At 40.5% G+C, this 19,650-nt stretch overlaps 1 protein-coding gene across 25 annotated transcripts in view; it reads right to left on the reverse strand.

Moving 5' to 3' along the window:
• Slco1a5 (solute carrier organic anion transporter family, member 1A5) overlaps positions 1 to 19,650 on the reverse strand; it is an 88,301-nt gene that overhangs the window by 4,456 nt on the left and 64,195 nt on the right. For all 25 annotated transcript variants that reach the window (XM_087659419.1, XM_087659401.1, XM_087659414.1 and 22 more), the window contains 7 exons: positions 19,298 to 19,444; positions 13,497 to 13,595; positions 12,219 to 12,440; positions 9,582 to 9,746; positions 7,851 to 8,046; positions 4,187 to 4,352; positions 2,665 to 2,837 (listed from right to left, as the gene is read on the reverse strand). In XM_087659419.1, the coding sequence (XP_087515545.1) occupies positions 2,665 to 2,837; positions 4,187 to 4,352; positions 7,851 to 8,046; positions 9,582 to 9,746; positions 12,219 to 12,440; positions 13,497 to 13,595; positions 19,298 to 19,444 (1,168 nt within the window). The remainder of the gene's footprint in view (positions 1 to 2,664; positions 2,838 to 4,186; positions 4,353 to 7,850; positions 8,047 to 9,581; positions 9,747 to 12,218; positions 12,441 to 13,496; positions 13,596 to 19,297; positions 19,445 to 19,650) is intronic.

Here is a 19,650-nt window from a genome sequence, read left to right on the forward strand (position 1 = left end):
TCACTTCAACATTCATAGCATAGCATACAAACACACACACACACTCATATATGCACAAGATGTTTCAAATGATCATACATTAAAACATCAATGAGCCACGTTTTTGTTTGTTTGTTTGTTTGTTTGTTTGTTTTTCCCTCAGTGGAAGAGTCAACATCAGAAAGTAAGATAATTGGGAACTGAGTGAGGGCTGAAAGTGGGTACAGGTGCACTGTAAACATGAGAGCATCTCTTGAGAGCATGTTTGGAGGTTCTAACAGGAGAGTTCAGCTGCTAACCTGCCCTTTACCCATGACCTTCCTCCTTATGAGGAAAGTCGTCCTTTATCAACTGATCATGCAGCTTTGGAACTGACATATCTGGAGTAGTGAGGAGAAAAGAGACACCACTTAGCCCCATCAGCTGAATCTGCCAGGCACATGATGGGGTAATAGAAGTCACAGTGAAATGCCCCTGACTTGCTTGAATAAATCTTAAGAACTTGCAATATCCTTAGCTGTTATCTGTCTTTGAGCATACGAATTAGAACAAGGCATATACCAAATCTCCATTTTTGCAAATATATGAACATTAAATCTTACAATAGAAAATAAATATATAAGGACATATATGTAGCCTATTCCAGTGAGTGTGTATGAGTAAACTCAGAGGAAAGGAAGAACAAAGGGGAGGGAAGGAAAGAGAAGAGAATAGGAGGGGTAGGGGAAGGAAGGGGAAGAAAGGAAAGGAGAGGAGAGGAGAGGAGAGGAGAGGAGAGAAGAGAAGAGAAGAGAAGAGAAGAGAAGAGAAGAGAAGAGAAGAGAAGAGAAGAGAAGAGAAGAGAAGGAAAGAGAAGAAGAAGGAAGCAGAAGCTATGGAGAAGGAAAGGAGAAAGGGATTTGGAAAAGGAGGAGAGTGGGGTGCAGAGGGAATGTAGGCAAGGGATCAGAAAAGCATGGGGAAAGGGAAAAGTGATAAACTTAGTCCAGTGTATTAGGATAAAATTTGTATGTATGAGTTACACATCATGGTGAACTCAACTTGCCTCTGAATTCTAATGAGACAAGAAAAGGCAGGTTGAACTGTTTCCCCATTGTTGGTGGGTGCAGAGTTCACTAGACTAGAAGGAACACCTGTTAAGAAAATGAACTTTGAAACTTGCTCTGCAACTTCCTCAGTTTAGGTTAGAATTGGGCATCTATCGTTGCATTCAAGTACCTCCTCCTCATTAGAGATTACCTGTTACCAAATTCATGTTTTTTATAAAAGGCAGAATGAGCTCAGGTTGTCAAGGGAGCCTGGTCCTTTTACACAAAGAATTTCACACTCTGCCAGTCAGTTAGCTAAGTGGCAACTACTCTCCACCTGTCAAAAGAAGATGTCCATTCATGGGCTTAAAATAAGGGGTAAATATGGGAACAGGAAATAAGGAAAATACCAGCAAACTTGAAAGCATTGTTAAATTTAGCTGTGTATAAGAGTAAGAGTATTGACAGAGGTATGTTAGAACATTGGGGTTCTAGGAACCATGACTCCAAGGGCCTTTCTCAGAAGAAGAAATTTAATAAATGACCCAAAAAGAAATCTAAATGTAATCTGTTGGTTGCTTAAAGGGTAAACACACTTACCACAAAAGCTTAATGACCTGAGTTTAATCCATAGAATCCAGGAATATATGTTTAAAAGTTAAAAGTGAAAACATTGATTCAATGTTATGCATCTATGATCTAAGCATCCCCCCACCCCAGTGAAATAGGAGGAGAAACAGAGTTACTTGGGAACGTGAGGGCCAGGTATGTGGGAGTGCACAAGCAGCACAGAAGCAGAAATCAGAAGAGAAACCCTGCCTACAAAAGAACATGAAAAGAGAGAACTGATTCTCCAACATTCTGACCTCCCCGTGTTTGTACTATAGTGCCACATGGGACCCCTCCTCCAACACACACAGGAATTTTAACCCAGCAACATGGCTGCTCTGGCAAGAAATCATATGTGAAAACCTTCTAGGTCTGAATGATCTAGCTAGAATGATATGCCCTTAATCCCTCTGGCTGGATTACACACACACACTTAGTACACACCTTTATGGTAATGTTCGTTTGAAGAAGGAAGCAGCCATGTTGGAAAGAGACATCTACTTGAGAAGCAGAGAAAGTGACAAATCAGAGAAAGATTTAACAGAACGAGTCAGAGACAGGACACACCCAACTCTGACAAGAACAGCACAGGAGAGATGACTTAAGAGAGCAAGCAGCACAGAGAAAGAAGGCAGTTTTACAGAGATGGGTTACAGAGAGAAAAAGCTAGACACCAGTGAAGACAGAAGGAGGCAGAGAATGGGAAGGAATAAATTGTCAAGAGTTAGTTTGAGGCCAAACAGGACAATTCAATAAGAAGCTGAGAGAAGCCAGTTTGAATCAGTCAGCGGGAGAGTTTTGAGACAGGACCAGTGAACTGGACCAACTATCCAGAGTTTACGAACTAGAAAGGGTGAGCTTATTTAGCAGTAAGTCTTCAGGAAGACAATTTCATTTTGTGAATAAAAGTCACTTTTATACAAATGCACACACACACACACACACACACACACACACGCATGTACACACACACAAATCACAACATACTATCGAATATGAACACACTATAAAATAGAGAGAAGGCCATAATGAAAGAGTTACCTATTACCTCAGAAGAACCATATACCCAGGTATGGCTGTGATCGAGTAGATGAAACTGCCAATTACTGACATGATTAAAAAGTACTGTAGTTTATTAGCACACTCAGGGCCTTTTTTACATAACCCCAGGACTGCAGATGAATTTCCTGATGACCGGATGCAGCTGCAATTTTGAAACACCTGTCAAAAAAAGTGTCCCATTAAAGAAGAAGCTTATTAATAGGAACCTTCAGTATCTGCACAGCCTATTGGATAAAAATGAAGAGCGTTGGGTCAATAATATGACTCAGAGGAAGAGCACTCATCTAGTCTGAATAAGGACCTGAGTTTGAGTACAAATGCCATTAAATAAAAATACTAAGTAAGTAAAACTCAGGCTACTTGTCCTCTTTACTTACATCTCTTTTTGACAATTCAGAACTTTATCATAAAATATTAAAGAAAAAGGTAGATTTTTTAAAATTGGTAATTTTTTCTAAATACACGGAGTAAACTTGCAAAAATTCAATTATCCTGAAAGCAAATCATATTTTATTTCTTCATATGTATTTAGATGTTGGTTTTGTTTTTCTTCTATGTGTGTGTATACATATATGTGCATATGTGTGTGCCACTGCCTACATGAAGAAGTCAGAAAAAAAGTTATGGGGATTAATTCTCTCTCTCTATGGTGTGGGCATGCCAGGACAAATTTAAGGCTTTGTGGCAAATGCATTGAGCCAACATCCTAGCCTACACATAGCTTTTTAAAAAGTAAATAAACATGGCTTTGTTTTATTTTACGTAGTAGTAAGTACTAAAACAACATGTATCTCAGACAGTTGGTGGGATAGTTAGGTGCTAACTCATAAACAAAGCCATGTATCCAACAGAGGAGTTTGTCTAAGAAGTAAAGTCAATACTTATGTTCCCAGTTCTGATTAAGAGTGAAAATTCATATTTATTTTAATTATTTACAATCTCTCCATGTTATAACGTTTAGGGAAAGGAAAAAATGCTTGATTCCTTATTACACTGAACGGTCATGATGTGGCTGGGGAGTCAGCAACGTCCTGCACAAGCATGAGGACCTGAGTTCTCATCCCAGCACACATGAGAAAGGTGCATGAATGGAGGATGTGCTTGCAAAACTGGATCTGAAGGTGACCACCTGAGTTAACTTCCCAAGAAGTCTAACAGAACCAGAAAATTCTTGACCAGTGAGATCATGTCTCAGAAGCACAAAGTGCATGGACTTGAGAGTCAACAACTGAGGTTGCCTTTTGGTCTCCATATGCACAGGTACCTTCCTACCGTGCGCGCACGCGCACACACACACACACACACACACACACACACACACACACACACACACACACACTTTAGAGTATAAAGTGTGCATAGACAGAATAAACTGAGTTGTTCACAAAAAAATATTAATCTGTGTTAAGCATGACTGTTTTTTGCTTTTTGGCAGATGTAGGCTTAAATCATTAGCACATGTTAATTCAGTACACAAACATCAGCCCAGACAGGGAAAGGATGTTTACCATGTTGGTTCCTGTTCCAACAGACTTCTTACAGCCTGCGAGGCAGGCGGACATGTATGCTAGGCCATTGTCTCCACACACTGGATCCCAGGAGTTCGTTGAGCAGCTACACCCTCTGTTGCAGTCAGCAAGGACCTTGTTCTCCACATACAGAGGGTGGTGAACTCTGAAATGATTTAAAATAATGGTATGGGAACTGAGAAACCTACTCAAGAACTTTACTTTCATAGTCATCTCAACATATGCATACAAACATATACATATACACACAGAAATAAAGAGGGGAGAGAGGGGAGGGAGGGGGAGAGGGAGAAAGAGAAGGGGTAGGGGGAGAGGGAGAGTCTTTCCTTAGAGCAGAAACAGAAATATCCAAATATCAACATGTGGTCCCTATATTATGTCCTTGGCATAAGAAGTTATCTTTTCCAGTGGTCACATGATTCAAATCAGATGATAGATATACATACAACTTCCTATAACTTTATGTTTGAAATTATTTAAATCTTATAACTCTTAAGCGTTTTGAAGGAAATATTACTTTTTTTTTTTTGGTTCTTTTTTTCGGAGCTGGGGACCGAACCCAGGGCCTTGCGCTTCCTAGGCAAGCGCTCTACCACTGAGCTAAATCCCCAACCCCTACTTTTAATATCTCTCTCTATGTCTCTCTCTTCAACTCGCTCATGTGTGAACATTTGTGTTTTGTGTGTGTGTGTGTGTGTGTGTGTGTGCATGTGAGTGTGTAGGCACATGTGTACATGCACATGCATTTGGATGTCACAAGATAAACATCCACCTTGTTTGAGACAAAGTCCCCCGTCGTTCAGTGTTCCAAAGCCTAATGAGCTGGCCCGTGAACTTTCAGAGGTTGGTTTAACTATGCCGCTCAGATCACAGGAGGAGCACAGAGATTCCAGGTACCTGTGAGAAGCCATTTAGAAGAAGCTAAAGCTATCAGGCAACTTTCCTAGAGATGGCCCATTGTCTTTCCCATGGTCTGAGAAGGGTGAGCTCTGAGAGGCAAGGTCCCAAGAGACTTCATCACAGGATGGCTTCTTACCGCTGATACATCTTTCCTGCCACTATTACAAAGCCTGAGGATTCCGGGACGTTAGCCCACCCTATTGAGCAACTCTCCTGCAGGTCAACATAAGGATGAACTTTCATGAATTAGCACTATTTAGATAAATTGATGATTTTATAGAATACCTGATTTGATACAAATAACTTTAGGAATAAAGTTTTTAAGAAATTGTTTTAGTTGTTTTGCTAGAAAGATGTAATAAAACTAGAATCAAGAATAAAATGTGTCCCCCTGAAAAGGACTGAAGCCCTTGGAAGGTAAGAGGTTGGGAGGACCCTCCAGAATGTACCAGAGACTCAAAAAGAGGAACCCCGGATGAAATGCTCTACAGTGGGGAGAGGGAACTTGTAGAGCCCACCTCCAGCAGAAAGACGGCATCAAGTGAGGGACGGGGTTGCTATTGCACAGTCCAAACTCTGACCCCTAATGGTTCCTGTCGGGAAGAACTGCAGGATCATAAGTGGAGAAGAACTTGAGGAAGAGGAGGTCCAGTGACAGGCCCAAAGTGGAATTCAGCTCAAGAGGAGGCTCCAAGGCCTGACACCATTACTGAGGCTATGCAGCACTCACAAAAAGGGACTTATCATGACTGCCCTCAGGAAGACCCAACAAGCAGCTGGAAGAGTCAGATGCAGATATTTGGACCCAACCACTGAATAGAAGCTGCTGACCCCTCTGGTTGAATTAGGGAAAAGCTAGAGAAAGCTGAGGAGGAGGGTGACCCTGTAGTAGAACCAGCAGTCTCAATTAACCTGGACCCCCAAGATGTCTCACACTGGATCACCAACCAGGCAGCATACAACAGCTGAGACGAGGCCTCCAGCACATATGCAGCAGAGACTCCTGGGTCTGGGTTCAGTCAGAGAAGAGGGGCCTAACCCTCAAGAGACTGGAGGCTCCAGGGAGTTTAGAGGTCTGGTGGTGTGGGAACATCCTCGTGGAGACAGGGGGTGGGGAGGAGGTATGGGATGTGGAACAGTCGGAGGGTAGACCAGGAGGGGAATAAAATCTAGAGTGAAATAAATGAGTGAATGAAGGAAAGGAAGAAGGAAGGAAGGAAGGAAGGAAGGAAGGAAGGAAGGAAGGAAGGAAGGAAGGAAAGAAGGAAGGAAGTGCCCCCTTTTCGTAGAAGAGTAAGAATGCATAATAAGGAGAACAATGAGCTTTCACAATTACACCAAAAAGAGAAATCGACTTGGGACAAATTTATAATCAAAGGAAAACATTCATTCTCGGGTGAATGGAAGGACGAGGCACAGGTGTGCACTAGAGTAGGGAACGAGCATGAGAACCTGTCACTTTGCACCTAATGAACTTACAGAATGAAACGATGCTTTGAACTTAATATCAAAAGCCTCTTGTGACCCCCTTTTGTATAACATTGTGTCTATGAGGTAATTTTCTAAGAACCTTTGTCTATAAAAGGGTCAGAGCAAAGAAACAAAGTGCTGGCTTGGGGTGGGGTGGGGGTGTGTTCTCCACATCTGCCCATCCATCTCTCCAAATGTATGTGGGAGGTATTTGGGCATCTACCAAATGTATATATTTATATGTCTGTCTGTATATACGGGCGTCAGCTTATGTGTATGTATGTAAGCATGCATAAAAACTTGTGCGGTTGATTGAGACAGGTGGGCAGATTTGACCAAAGTGTGTGTGTGTGTGTGTGTGTGTGTGTGTGTGTGTGTGTGTGCGTGTGTGTGCGTGTGTGTGTGTGTGTGTGTGTGTGTGTGTGTGTGTGTGTGTGCCTATGCATATTTGCCTATGTAATGGATTCTAATTCTTTTCCTTTTTTTTCCTCTCAGGTTCAAGAAGAGTTAAGGAGCCCCAAACCTCTTGCTGGGCAAAGGAGAGATCCTTGAGCCAGAGAGAAAGGAAACCAGCCCTTACCAGCACAGATAGTAAGGGAGTTACAGAGTAAGAGTCTAGAGCTTATTTAAGCACAACTAATAAGATTATAAATCCTGGAATTCTCAGTCTTTGGCCTTCATCCAATGATGTGTCCCACCCAGTACCATTCCCCATAAGACCAGGGCAGGCCCCAGGCAGATAGCCTACTATGCCAAGCTTCACACGCGCTCTGGAGACCTGAACTTGAGATTCCCGGTCTGTTCGGCAAGCACTTTTTTTTTTTTTTGTTCCTTTTTTCGGAGCTGGAGACCGAACCCAGGGCCTTGCGCTTCCTAGGCAAGCGCTCTACCACTGAGCTAAATCCCCAACCCCTCGGCAAGCACTTTTAAAGTTTTCTCATTAAGGGAGTACTAAACACATGGATAATTTAGGCTAAAAGTTTCAGATTTACTTTTCTCTATTAGACTTTAAAGCAGACTAAGATATCACCATGGCTCCACCCATATGTATGTGGAATCATAAACTTACTCACTGGTAGTCCCCAAACCCTTTTTATATACTTACAATTGTATGGACTGCTATGGAATTGATGGGTGGAAGGAAAATACAAGATGACCACGGATCGCTGCCACTAAGTTATAATAAAATGATCCAATCCTATATAACCCTTGGGGAAAATGGACTACCAATTGTGAAAACATTACGATGATCATTAGGGAAAAAAAAACATACCCTTCATAAGAGGCAGTTAAGCCGGCAACTGGGAAGTTATCGCAGGTTATCATAAAGTGCAAGAAATACAGAAGGTACTCAAACAGGGAGAGGCAGAACGCCATGTATGCAGCTTTCTTGACAGTAATCTTGAACTTCTTCATAATAAAGCCAATAAGTAAATATCCAATGCATATTGGAGGTAAGTTATAAACACCTGTAAAGGCAAGTAAAATAGTATTTATCAAGCAGCAGATGTTATCAATTTATCTAATACATATTACTTAAGAAATGATTTAACTCTAATATGCGAATGATCTTACACCCCGCTCACTCACATATTATATACAAAGAGGTTTTCGAATGCTCTACAACATCATTTTAAAAACACAATCAGCAATTATAATCATTTTCTATAAACTCTTATATAAACAGGTTATAAACACTTTATGAGCAACTTACACATGAATACAAGCACATGTACACACATACATTTATGATATTAGATGTTCCCTGTATTTCCTTTGACTTTGTACACTGGGAATTTGACTCAACTCTGGGTGATTTTTGAAGGTTGCTGCTGAGCCCATGGTTCTCAAGTATGGAATATTTTGTGTGCTGTTGATGCTGTCCAGCATTCTTACTCCCTGACCCTCTTTCCTCATATAAAAATCAATGAGAAAGAAAGAAAGAAAGAAAGAAAGAAAGAAAGAAAGAAAGGAAGGAAGAAAGAAAGAAGGAGGGAGGGAGGGAGAGAGGGATGGAGGAAAGAAAAAGAAAGAAAGAAAGAAAGAGAGAGAGGGAGAGAGAGAAAGAAAGAAAGAAAGAAAGAAAGAAAGAAAGAAAGAAAGAAAGAAAGAAAGAAAGAAAGGAAGGAAGGAAGGAAGAAAGAGAGAGAAAAGAAGGAAGGAAGAAAGGAAGGAAGAGAGGGAGGGAAGGAGAGAGGAAGGGAGGGAGGCAGGAGGGAGGGATGGAGGAAAGAAAGAAAAAGAAAGAAAGGAAGGAAAGAAGGAAAGAAGGGAAGAAGGAAAGAGAAGAGAAGAGAAGAGAAGAGAAGAGAAGAGAAGAGAAGAGAAGAGAAGAGAAGAGAAGAGAAGAGAAGAGAAGATCTGCATAGGGTGGATTCACACAGCACCAGCACCAGGCTTAGAAGAACTTAACCAACCTTTGCACTTCCGCACCACTGCATTTAATTTTATACATCTAAGGGTGAGGACAGGGATTCAGACTTTCAGAGAATTCTAGATAACCTGGACAGTGCCAGCCTGTAATTCTCCATTTTCAAGAGTAAAGTAGGATCCCTGGCTTTAGTGTACTAAAGAAAATGTGACTGCACAGACTCGTCAGACCAGCAGGGATCTGAGCAACTGTATTAGAAAAAATCTGAAGAACAAGAACTGAAGACCGGATGTAAAATGTGGAAATAAGATACAGAATCCCAGTGAGTTAATTCTCTATTCCTCTGTGAATTAACATGTTGCCTGTCTGAAAATTGACTGATAAAAGCGTCCCTCAAGATTGCGATAACTATGATGATTTCCCCTTCTGCCTGGAGAGAGATCAGAGAGGGTATTTCTGGTCACCTCCTTTCCCTATCCTTTCTTGATGTCCCTGGAGACTGGAAAGAAGAAAGTTGCAAGAGTGTCCTAACAGATTTCAATCTTGTTGTCATCACCTAGTCCTGCTACCTTACTGTTTATCATGCCATTACGCAATGGGGAAATACACTAGAGAAATAACAAGTATACATACCTATGAGAAGGACCACCTCTGCAGTGGATTTCCCATATTGCTGTTCCAGGTATTTGGGCAAGAAGGTAAACATATTAATAAATGCATTTATCTGGAGCACACTTGTAAGGATGAGAAGCATGTAAATCGGATTGCAGGAGAGGCTCTTCATGAATGGCAAGAAATCTAAAACAAAAGAGCTAACTTGACATTGCATTTCATGTGCAGTGTTCTCCTAAAATCTTCTTACACATTCTGTGCTATGAGACAAACCCATTTGATAGATCTTTACCCCTTTGGGGCTAAATTTCTTTTTTTCCTTTCTTTTAATAGATATTTTCTTTATTTACTTTTCAAATGTTGTCCCCCTTCCCCAGTTTCCCCTCTGGAAACCACTTACCCTATACCCCTGCCCCCACTTCTATGAGGGTGCTACCCCTACTCACCAACCACTCCCTCCCTCCCCCCTGTCCTTTTATTCCCCTATACTGGGGCATTGAGCCTTCACAAGACCAAGGGCCTCTCCTCCCATTGATGCCCTACAAAGACATCCTCTGCTACATATGCAGCTGGAGCCATGGGTTGCTCTCTGTGTACTCTTTGGTTGGTGGTCTAGTTACTGGGAGCTCTGGGGGTCTGGTTGGTTGGTATTGTTGTTCTTCCTATGGAGTTGAAACCCCTTCAGTTCCTTCAGTTCTTTCTCTAACTCTTCCATTGGGGAACCCATTCTCAGTTCAATGGTTGACTGTGAGCATCCACCTCTGTATTTGTCAGGCTCTGACAGAGCCTCTTAGGAAACAGCTATATCAGGCTCATGTCACCATGCACTTGTTGGCATCCACAATAGTGTCTGGGTTTGGTGACTGTATATGGGATTGATCCCCCGGTGGGGCAATATATCATTGTTTTAGTCACTTTGACGTTAGTGACATAACAGGCTGTATGTGAATCAGAACACTATTGTACCAGCAAGTAAACCTATAAGGAGATAGATTCAAGTCTGTGGCCACGCTCCTTCATTTCTTTTTCTCCTTTCTTTCTATTAACGTCCTTCATACACCAGAGAGTGAGTAGTCTGTTCTCTGGAATCTGCAAGAGACTTGCTTTGATGAAGGTTGAGTATAAACACTGATGCTATCACTCTGTGGTGTAAGAATGGATATGCTAGCAGCTTAGGAAGGCTGTTGGTATCACACTGCTGCCCACACAACCGCAGCATCTTACCAGTACTAGACAACAAGCCGTGCATTAAAATCACCTAGTGATTCTCATAAACATCTCAACATGGGGGTCTCGCTGTAGGGAATGCTGACCCATTTGGTGCATACCAAGTACCTTCCTAGTGACTTAGCCGAAACTGTTCCTGGTTTAAGAAGTGAGAGCCAAGTTTGCAGCGTGTCTGAAACTCACACTTCATAGTCTCTTCCCTCCATAGGTCTTCATGTCCACTGTCTTGACTTGTGAATTTTATGCTATCCTTCATAAATTGCCTAAAATACTATTGGGAGAAAACTATCATGAAGATACCATTTAGAAGAAGAAACAGAGCAGTTTAGTGAAAAGAAATGGATCCTAATGGCAAGTTCAGTCTTTGTGAGTGAGATGTTTGCAGTCTGTATTCCTGGGAGCTTTGGAACTCACTCATGACTGTTGAAATCCCTGACCTCCTAATCGAGTCTCCACAGCTCACAAGGACTTTGTCTATGTCTTACTCTCTGCTAAGCTCTTTCCTAGTTTTGAAGTTTTGGTTGATCTGGTAGACCAAAGTCACACAGTAGTCAATATTTCCCCTTTTAGGAGAATTGGTCATATGACCATGAGTCTGAGAAATTTCAAGCCTCTGCACTGTCTTCCAGTGTGGCTTGGCTGCTCAGCCATGGTCTCTAGTGTTTAAGGCAGATAAGTGACCATTCATTGCGCAGTGGTGTCGGAGGATATGAGTGACAGAATTCGCTGTCCCCTCCCATCTTCCAACTATACACTGTCAGAATTCCAGAGCCCAAGCCACGCCTCTTAAGCACTATCTCTGATCTCTGGAGAACAGAAATCAGGTCTCAACACACACCAGTGTGAAAGCAGTGCCAAGTTTTAAGAACGCGTGCTGTTCAACACTCTACGGTCCCACCTTAGCTTCTCACAGAAGCATCTCTCCTCTGCTTTGTTGCTTAATTACATTCCTGCTCCTAGTAAAACAGTCTGTTCTAAGGGAACAATTGCCCTGTAAACTATCACACACCTTCACATACAGAGGATTATGTCACCTGTCATGTTCTTCCTTTCAGCCTTGACTTTAACAATGCTCACAACGAAACATTCTCCGTATCAAAGATATTTTTTTACCTTTTTATCTTGAATTCCTGGCTATTTATGTTGTTTAGCTTGGAGTAATACTTGATGTAAAATAAACTTTAAAAAGACAGGGAAACATATTTGCTCATTGAGTGTTCAGACTGACTTGAAATTTTCATCAAGTCTACTATAAGTCATGTAAGTCAGGTTGCCTGTCACGTCAGTTGTTTCCAAGTGGTGACTGTGGAAGACAGCTAACACAGCTGAGTAGTGATGACTAGTGACAAACTATCGCAACTCAACACGAGTGACAAGTGGCCACTGACCACGGACCCAGCTAACCCAAACAGATTTAGTTTCTATGTTTGCCTTTAGTGATTCCTCGGTTTTCCTCTTTGGCTTTTTCTCTGTGTTTCTCCTCCTTGTCATTGTTAGTTCCATCCACATCATCCTGCAACCCTTCCTTTGGGAGCGTTTTGGGAAAGAAGAAAAAAGGGATGCTAGACAGGATATTCACTCCCGCACAGATCAAAAAGCCGATCCACCAAGCACCAACCCAGCGGGTATCAGTGGGAGTTATGGTCAGGTCATCTGTGAAGAAATGCAGATACTGCGTTAGCTGGCACCATTCTTTCCTGTGTGAACTGTAAAAAAAAATTATCAAGATTTATAATTTCATCTAATCATAAACATTGTATATCATTTGTAAACTCTTCCTAATTTGTTCTTGTTCTTAGAACTTGGGCTTGTAACCCTCTATCTCTGCTTTTAAATGCTGAGATCATTGGCCTCTGCCACCCACCAGGGTCTAATTCAGACCTTTAGAAAAATTGCGTGACATTAATCAATTGGGAGAGGTTAAATTAGAAGGAAAGGGTCTGCAGTGCTACGTGGCATAAGAGTTAAAACTACGTTTCAAATGGCAGAAACAAGATTTGAGACATATGTAAGGAGATAGCTTTAACCTGATGTCTCAAAACATCACAGTGGTTGAAGGGGGCTGGAGTGACAGTTCAGTGGCTAAGAGTTATTGTTGCTCCTGCAGAGGTCTGGAGTTCTATTCCAAGCATCCACATAAAAACTCACAACATCCTGTGACTCTGTTTTAGGGAGATCTAATGCACTCTTCTGACTTCGGCATATACCCACAATCACAGTGCATACTAATACATCTAAACACAGACAAACACACACACACACAGCCATACACATATATAAAGACAACAGCATAAAATACATGTTATCTAATAATTTTTATATCTTGTGCATTCAATAAAAAATTAATTTTATCCAGCAGTATGTGGTAATACATTTTGCAGCAGTAAATGATCCATTTGTCACTTGGAACCTTTATAAATTACAGCTTATTACATAACTGAAATATCTGTTTTATTAGACATAGTGGTTGACTCATTGAAAAAAACAATGGAAGTAAATTTTAAACCAAATTGTAGCTGAAATATGGTGGGAGAATACTGGATTTCAAATCAGAATGAGGCAATTTACCCTTATCTCTGCTCCTGTTAGGTCTGCCATCTGTAAGTGGTGATAATTGCTAACTGAGGATCAAAGGAGGCAATGGTATAGCATTCCTGAGCATTCTCCCAGACTCAGGGAATGGGCTATAGAAATAAAATGCATTATTACCTGTATTCACAGACCCTGTGTCTACATAAATGCTTGCACAGAAGGATCCCAACAAAAGTCCAACTATTGGGCCAAAGACCTTTCCTGTTTCTAAAATCCCTGGAAGCAAACAAACACAGGAGTTACATAACCATATATTTTGCTTACATTAAAAAAAGCCTTGAAATTGAAGTGTTTATAATATTCATTGAGCTACATACCTTACTACCTCAGATACTTTTATATATTGAACATGTAAAGAAATTAAGCTTAATATGTATATAACATATATATGCATATACATACATATATATGTTACATGTACATGTGTGAGTTTCATATACCTACATTGTTTTTTTTTACAAATATTAAGAAGCTCCCATTATTTCAAATGGAATATTCCCAGGACCCTCCTCTATTACAGACTTGTTTGCCAGGGGGCACCACTAGAGTCTGATAGAACCCTTCCCATGCAGGGCAACATGGTTGGTCTTTAGATCATGTAGACTAGAGCCATGTTCCCTTCATTGTGCTTTACTCCCCAGTCATATGATGTATGGTTTTCCTCAACCAATCCTCCCATTAAAATGACCTGCCTTATAAAAGGCCCCAAACCAAATAGTTCGGCAAATAGACCATATACTTGAAATCTGTGAGCCAAATGAATATTTGTTCATTATAAAACACTGTCTTGGGCATTTATTAAAGGAAAAAAAGTTGACTGACTAAGGATGTTGAACATTTCTTTAGATGCATCTCGGCCATTCAATATTTCTCAGTTGAGAATTCTGTGTTTAGCTCTGTACCCCATTTTTTTAATAGGGTTATTTGTCTCCCTGCGGTCTAACTTCTTGAGTTCTTTGTATATATTGTACATTAGCCTTCTATCAGATGTAGGATTGGTAAAGATCTTTTCCCAAATATGTTGGTTGCCATTTTGTCCTAATGACAGTGTCCTTTGCCTTACAGAAGCTTTGCAGTTTTATGAGATCTCATTTGTCGATTCTCGATCTTAGAGCATAAGCCATTGGTGTTCTGTTCAGGAAAATTTCCCCAGCGACCATGTGTTGAAGGCTCTTCCCACTTTCTCTTGAATTAGTTTGAGTGTATCTGGTTTTAAGTGGAGTCTTGACCCACTTGGACTGGAGCTTTGTACAAAGTGATAAAAATAGATTGATTTTGCATTCTTCTACATGCTGACTGCCAGTTGAACCATCACCATTTTTTGAAAATGCTATCTTTTTTCCACTGGATGGTTTTAGCTCATTTGTCAAAGATCAAGTGATCATAAGTGTGTGGACTCATTTCTGGGTCTTCAATTCTATTTCATTGATCTACCTGCCTGTCTTTGTACCAATACCATACAGTTTTTATCACGATTGCTCTGTAATACAGCTTGAGGTCAGGGATGGTCATTCCCCCAGAAGTTCTTTTATTGTTAAGAATAGTTTTCACTACCCTGGTATTTTGTTATTCCAAAATAAATTTGCAAACTGCTCTTTTTAACTCTATGAAGAATTGATTAGAATTTCGATGGGGATTGCATTGAATTTGTAGATTGTTTTTGGCAAGATGGCCATTTTTACTATATTAATCCTGCCAATCCATGAGCATGGGAGATCCTTCCATCTTCTGAGATCTTCTTCAATTTCTTCCTTCAGAGACTTGAAGTTCTTGTCATATAAATCTTTCACTTGCTTGGTTAAAATCACACCAAGGTATTTTATATTATTTGTGACTATTGTGAAGGCTGTCATTTTTCTAATTTCTTTCTCAGTCTATTTATGTTTTGATTAGAAAAAGTCTACTGGTTTGAGTTAATTTTATATCCAGCTACTTTGTTGAAGTTAAGAATTCTCTGATGGAATTTTTGAGGTCACTTAAATATACTATCATATCATCTGCAAGAAATACAAATCAAAACAACCCCAAGATTCCACCTCACACCAGTGAGAATGGCTAAGCTCAAAAACTCAGGTGACAGCAGATGCTGGTGAAGATGTGGAAAAAGAGCAACACTCCTCCATTGTTGGTGGGATTGCAAGCTGGTACAACCACTCTGGAAATCAATATGGAGCTTCCTCAGAAAATTGGACATAGTACTACATAGGACCCAGTTATACCACTCCTGGGCATACATGCAAAAGATGCTCCAACATATAACAAGAGCATATGTTCCACTATGTTAATAGCAGCCTTATTTATAATAGCCAGAAGCTGGAAAGAACCCAGATGTCCTTCAACGGAAGAATGGATACAGAGAATGTGGTACATTTGCACAATAGAGTATTACTCAGCTATTAAAAAACAATAACTTCATGAAATTCTTAGGCAAATGGATGGAACTAGAAAATATCAACCTGAGTGAGGTAACCCAGTCATAAAAGAACACACATGGTAAGCACTCACTGATAAGTGGATATTAGCCCAAAAGTTCAGAATACCCAAGATACAATTTACAGACCACATGAAGCTCAAGAAGGAGAAAGACCAAAGTATGGATGCTTCAGTCCTTCTTAGAAGGGGGAACAAAATACTCACAGGAGGAAATAGACAGACAAAGTGTGGAGTAAAGACTGAAGGAAAGCCCATCCAGAGACTGCCCCACCTGAGGATCCATCACACATACAGTCACCAAACCCAGACACTATTAGGATTGCCAAGAGGTGCATGCTGCCAGGAGACTGATATAGCTGTCTCCTGAGAGGCTCTGCCAGAGCCTGACAAATACAGAGGTGGATGCTCACAGCCAACCATTGAACTGAGAAAGGATTCCCTAGTTGAGGAGTTAGAGAAAGGACTGAGAGTGCTGAGGGGCTTTGCAACCCCATAAGAACAACAATATCAGCCAACCTGATACACCAGAGCTCCCAGGGACTAAAACACTAGGCAAAGAGTACACATGGAACAACCCATGGCTCCAGCTGCATATGTAGCAGAGGATGACCTAGTTGGGCATCAATGGGAGGAGAAGCCCTTTTTCTTGTGAAGGTTTGATGCCCCAATATAGGGAAATGCCAGGGTCCAGAGGCGGGAGGGTTTAGGTGTTTCAGTGGGGAAGCACCCTCATGGAGGCAGGGAGTGGGGAATGGGATGGGAGGTGTCTGGAGGTTAAACCAGGAAGGGGGATAATATGTAAAATGTAAATAAAGAAAATACCCAATAAAAAACATTTTTTTAAAAAGTGGACTAACACAGAAGTCATTACTTAAAGCCACCTTTTGCTTTAAAATTTGCAAAAGCAAATTTTCTTTTGCTGAATCAAAGACAAGGTTGTACTGTCACAGACAGTCCCATCAAAGCCTGATGTAAGGGCCTTTGATGCTTCCATAGCCCTGTTTTCAGAGTCTCCGTGATGGTTAGCTTTCATTGTCAACTTGATAGAACACAAAATTACCTGGGAGAAGGGTCTTAACGAAGTAATGTCTACATCCGATTTACCTGTGGACATGTGGGTAGGAGATTACCTTAAGTTAATTAATGTGAGAAGAGCAATCCCACTGTGCACAGTGCTATTTCCTAGGCAGAGTTCTGAACTATGTGTGGAGTGGAGAAACACTAAAATGGAGCACAGCCATGTAAACAAAGGCATAGCATACATACATTCACTCTCTGCTCTTATGAGCGTGGCAGCTGCTTCAGTTCCTGCTACTGCTACTGTTGTGCTGGAACTATAAGCCGGTGAACCCCTTTCTCTTTGAAGTTAGAGTTCCTCACAGAAACAGAAATGAAATCAGAACAGTTTCCAAAGCAGTGTGTGTTGTGATGAATTTCTTGTACAGCATCTTCAGCATAGCTCTACTCTTGGGACTTCCTTCCTGGGAAAGAAGGTGTCCCGCTTGTCAATGACATTTTCTCACTCTTTCACTGAGCCACACATGGCTGCTGAGGGTCAAGAGCAAAAGCCTGGTGTGGGATACCCCAGGCCTGGAGGTATCAGGGAGGCTCAACTCATTCACAGCTTCTAGCTCCCTGCAGGAGCGCTGTGTATTACAACCATCTTGGATCCTGTCCACTTTTGATCTTTATGCCCTTGACTTACTGGATATTGTTGGCCAAGCCTCTTCTGTCTGCTTTCTCCTAACACTTTCTCCAAACTGTACATGCGTTGTTCAGCCTGTTCCCATGAATACTCCTTGTTGGATTTTCTTTCTCTTACTATGCACACTAAGAAAAGAATCTGCCGGTGTGTGGACCAATAGTCCTCGTTTCTTCTTGATTTAACTTAAAGTCCACAGAGATAGCTCTCAGTTTTTACATTTGGCTTCTATATCTCTACAGAACCATATATAAAACTGCATTCTAAATTTCTATTTTAGTTACTTGACATATATATTACACATATATATTTATGTAATTATGCAGCTCTTCAATTATGAAACTGTTATTTATATACTAAATAAAATATATAAAAATTATATATCTTATTATCCTAATATAGTTATAATATTTTATAGCTTTATATTTATAATTTCTCTATATATTTTTGATAAAGAAGTCCATATTTTTAAAATTTATTGCAGGAAAATGATTCTATTTTTTTCCCTAGATGTTGGTAAAGGGATCTGAACAGAATGACTAGATTAACACTACAAAAAATATTGCCAAATTAAAAAGTCTTTAAAAAGAGACAAAAGCTACTTTTAAATTTAATTCATCTTAATCAATTCTAAATCTTTTCCTGTCTTCTTTTAGCCCATTGGTTTTTTGTTTGTTTATTATTTTTAAGTAATAAGTCTAAATTAATATAACACTTCTCTATACACAAAGTTATAGTTTATAATCAGCTTATAAACTGAACAATCTCATGACCTATGGAGCCCTAGCACTCTGCCCACACCCTGGAAACCACTAAACATCCAAATTTGATGGATTTACTCAAGAACATATGCAAATTATTCATAACAAAGTAAGATAATTTAGGAGACAACATAAGAAGGTAGCCACTAACTTGGCCCTTGCCAATTGGAAATACATAGGCTGAGGGATTATAAGGAAGAAAACAGTATCATTAACCTCATAGAGCCACAGAGTACAGGTCTCCAGCAGTAAAATAGAGCAGCTGGTAAATAAGAAACCAGTTGGTATGGAGAACATGACAGACAAGACATGATTAACAATGTTTGGTAAGGCTTCCTATGCAAGAATGTTTATGAGAACATGACAAGGGAAAACACAGCAGGGATAGTCAGATGGTTCAGCAGGAAATGGCATTTGTCCACCAAACCTGAACCCAAAACAGCAGTGCAATCCCTGGGCCAACCACACTGGCATGCAAGTGTCAGCAGAACTGTCTTCTGACCACCACACTGGCATGCAAGTAAAACACACACACACACACACACACACACACACACATATGCACACATTCAGAGAGAGAGAGAGAGAGAGAGAGAGAGAGAGAGAGAGAGAGAGAGAGAGAACTGTAAAACTGTATGTTAAAATACTACAGACACGAAATGGCCAATAATCAAATTGCAGTAACTTACAGATGAACCTAAAAGCAGCAAAAATAGAAAAAAACAAATGAATTTAAGAACATTTTCCAGCAATGTTGGAGAATCTGTTAACAGTTTAGAGACAGCATGGAGGCATTAGAGGACTGTAGGGTCAGCAAATCACAGGACTCTCTAACAGTGAGAAGCAGCTGGATGAACGCCTTTTCTGGAGCTACTGGTCAACCCCACACTGAAAAATCTTATTATCTACAGAGCTGTAGGACTCTGCCCATACCCTGGAAACCACCCAAATCGATTATCAATTCCTACATGTCAAGAACTTGCTATCCTAGAAATGACACTAAGAATGATTTTCAAACTTACCAATGTATAAAGGAGAGTTTTCCGATTTGGCAAAGTCTTCAATGTAGGAAATACCCAAGGGCATGATGGGAGTTTCACCAATTCCACGTATAATGTTTCCTACCAGTACATATATCCACATTAATGATTTCATTTCTTTTATACACTCTGCATTAAAACAAGAGAAAAATACATGTGTATTTTGACAGTCAACTGTTATTGACAGTTTAAATTTTTCTGTGAATGTTTCTCAGGTACAAGCCCATGACCATAGAGTGACTTATATTACTCTGCTGGCTGTGACTCAGCCATTCACCCTAACTGTGTAATTTGAAAGAATTCTAACCAGTAGAGTGGAAGGGCTATGGTGGAGC

Source organism: Rattus norvegicus, chromosome 4 (genome assembly GCF_021556685.1).
Source record: "Rattus norvegicus strain SHRSP/BbbUtx chromosome 4, alternate assembly SHRSP_T2T, whole genome shotgun sequence".
Classification (NCBI taxonomy): Eukaryota; Metazoa; Chordata; class Mammalia; order Rodentia; family Muridae; genus Rattus; species Rattus norvegicus.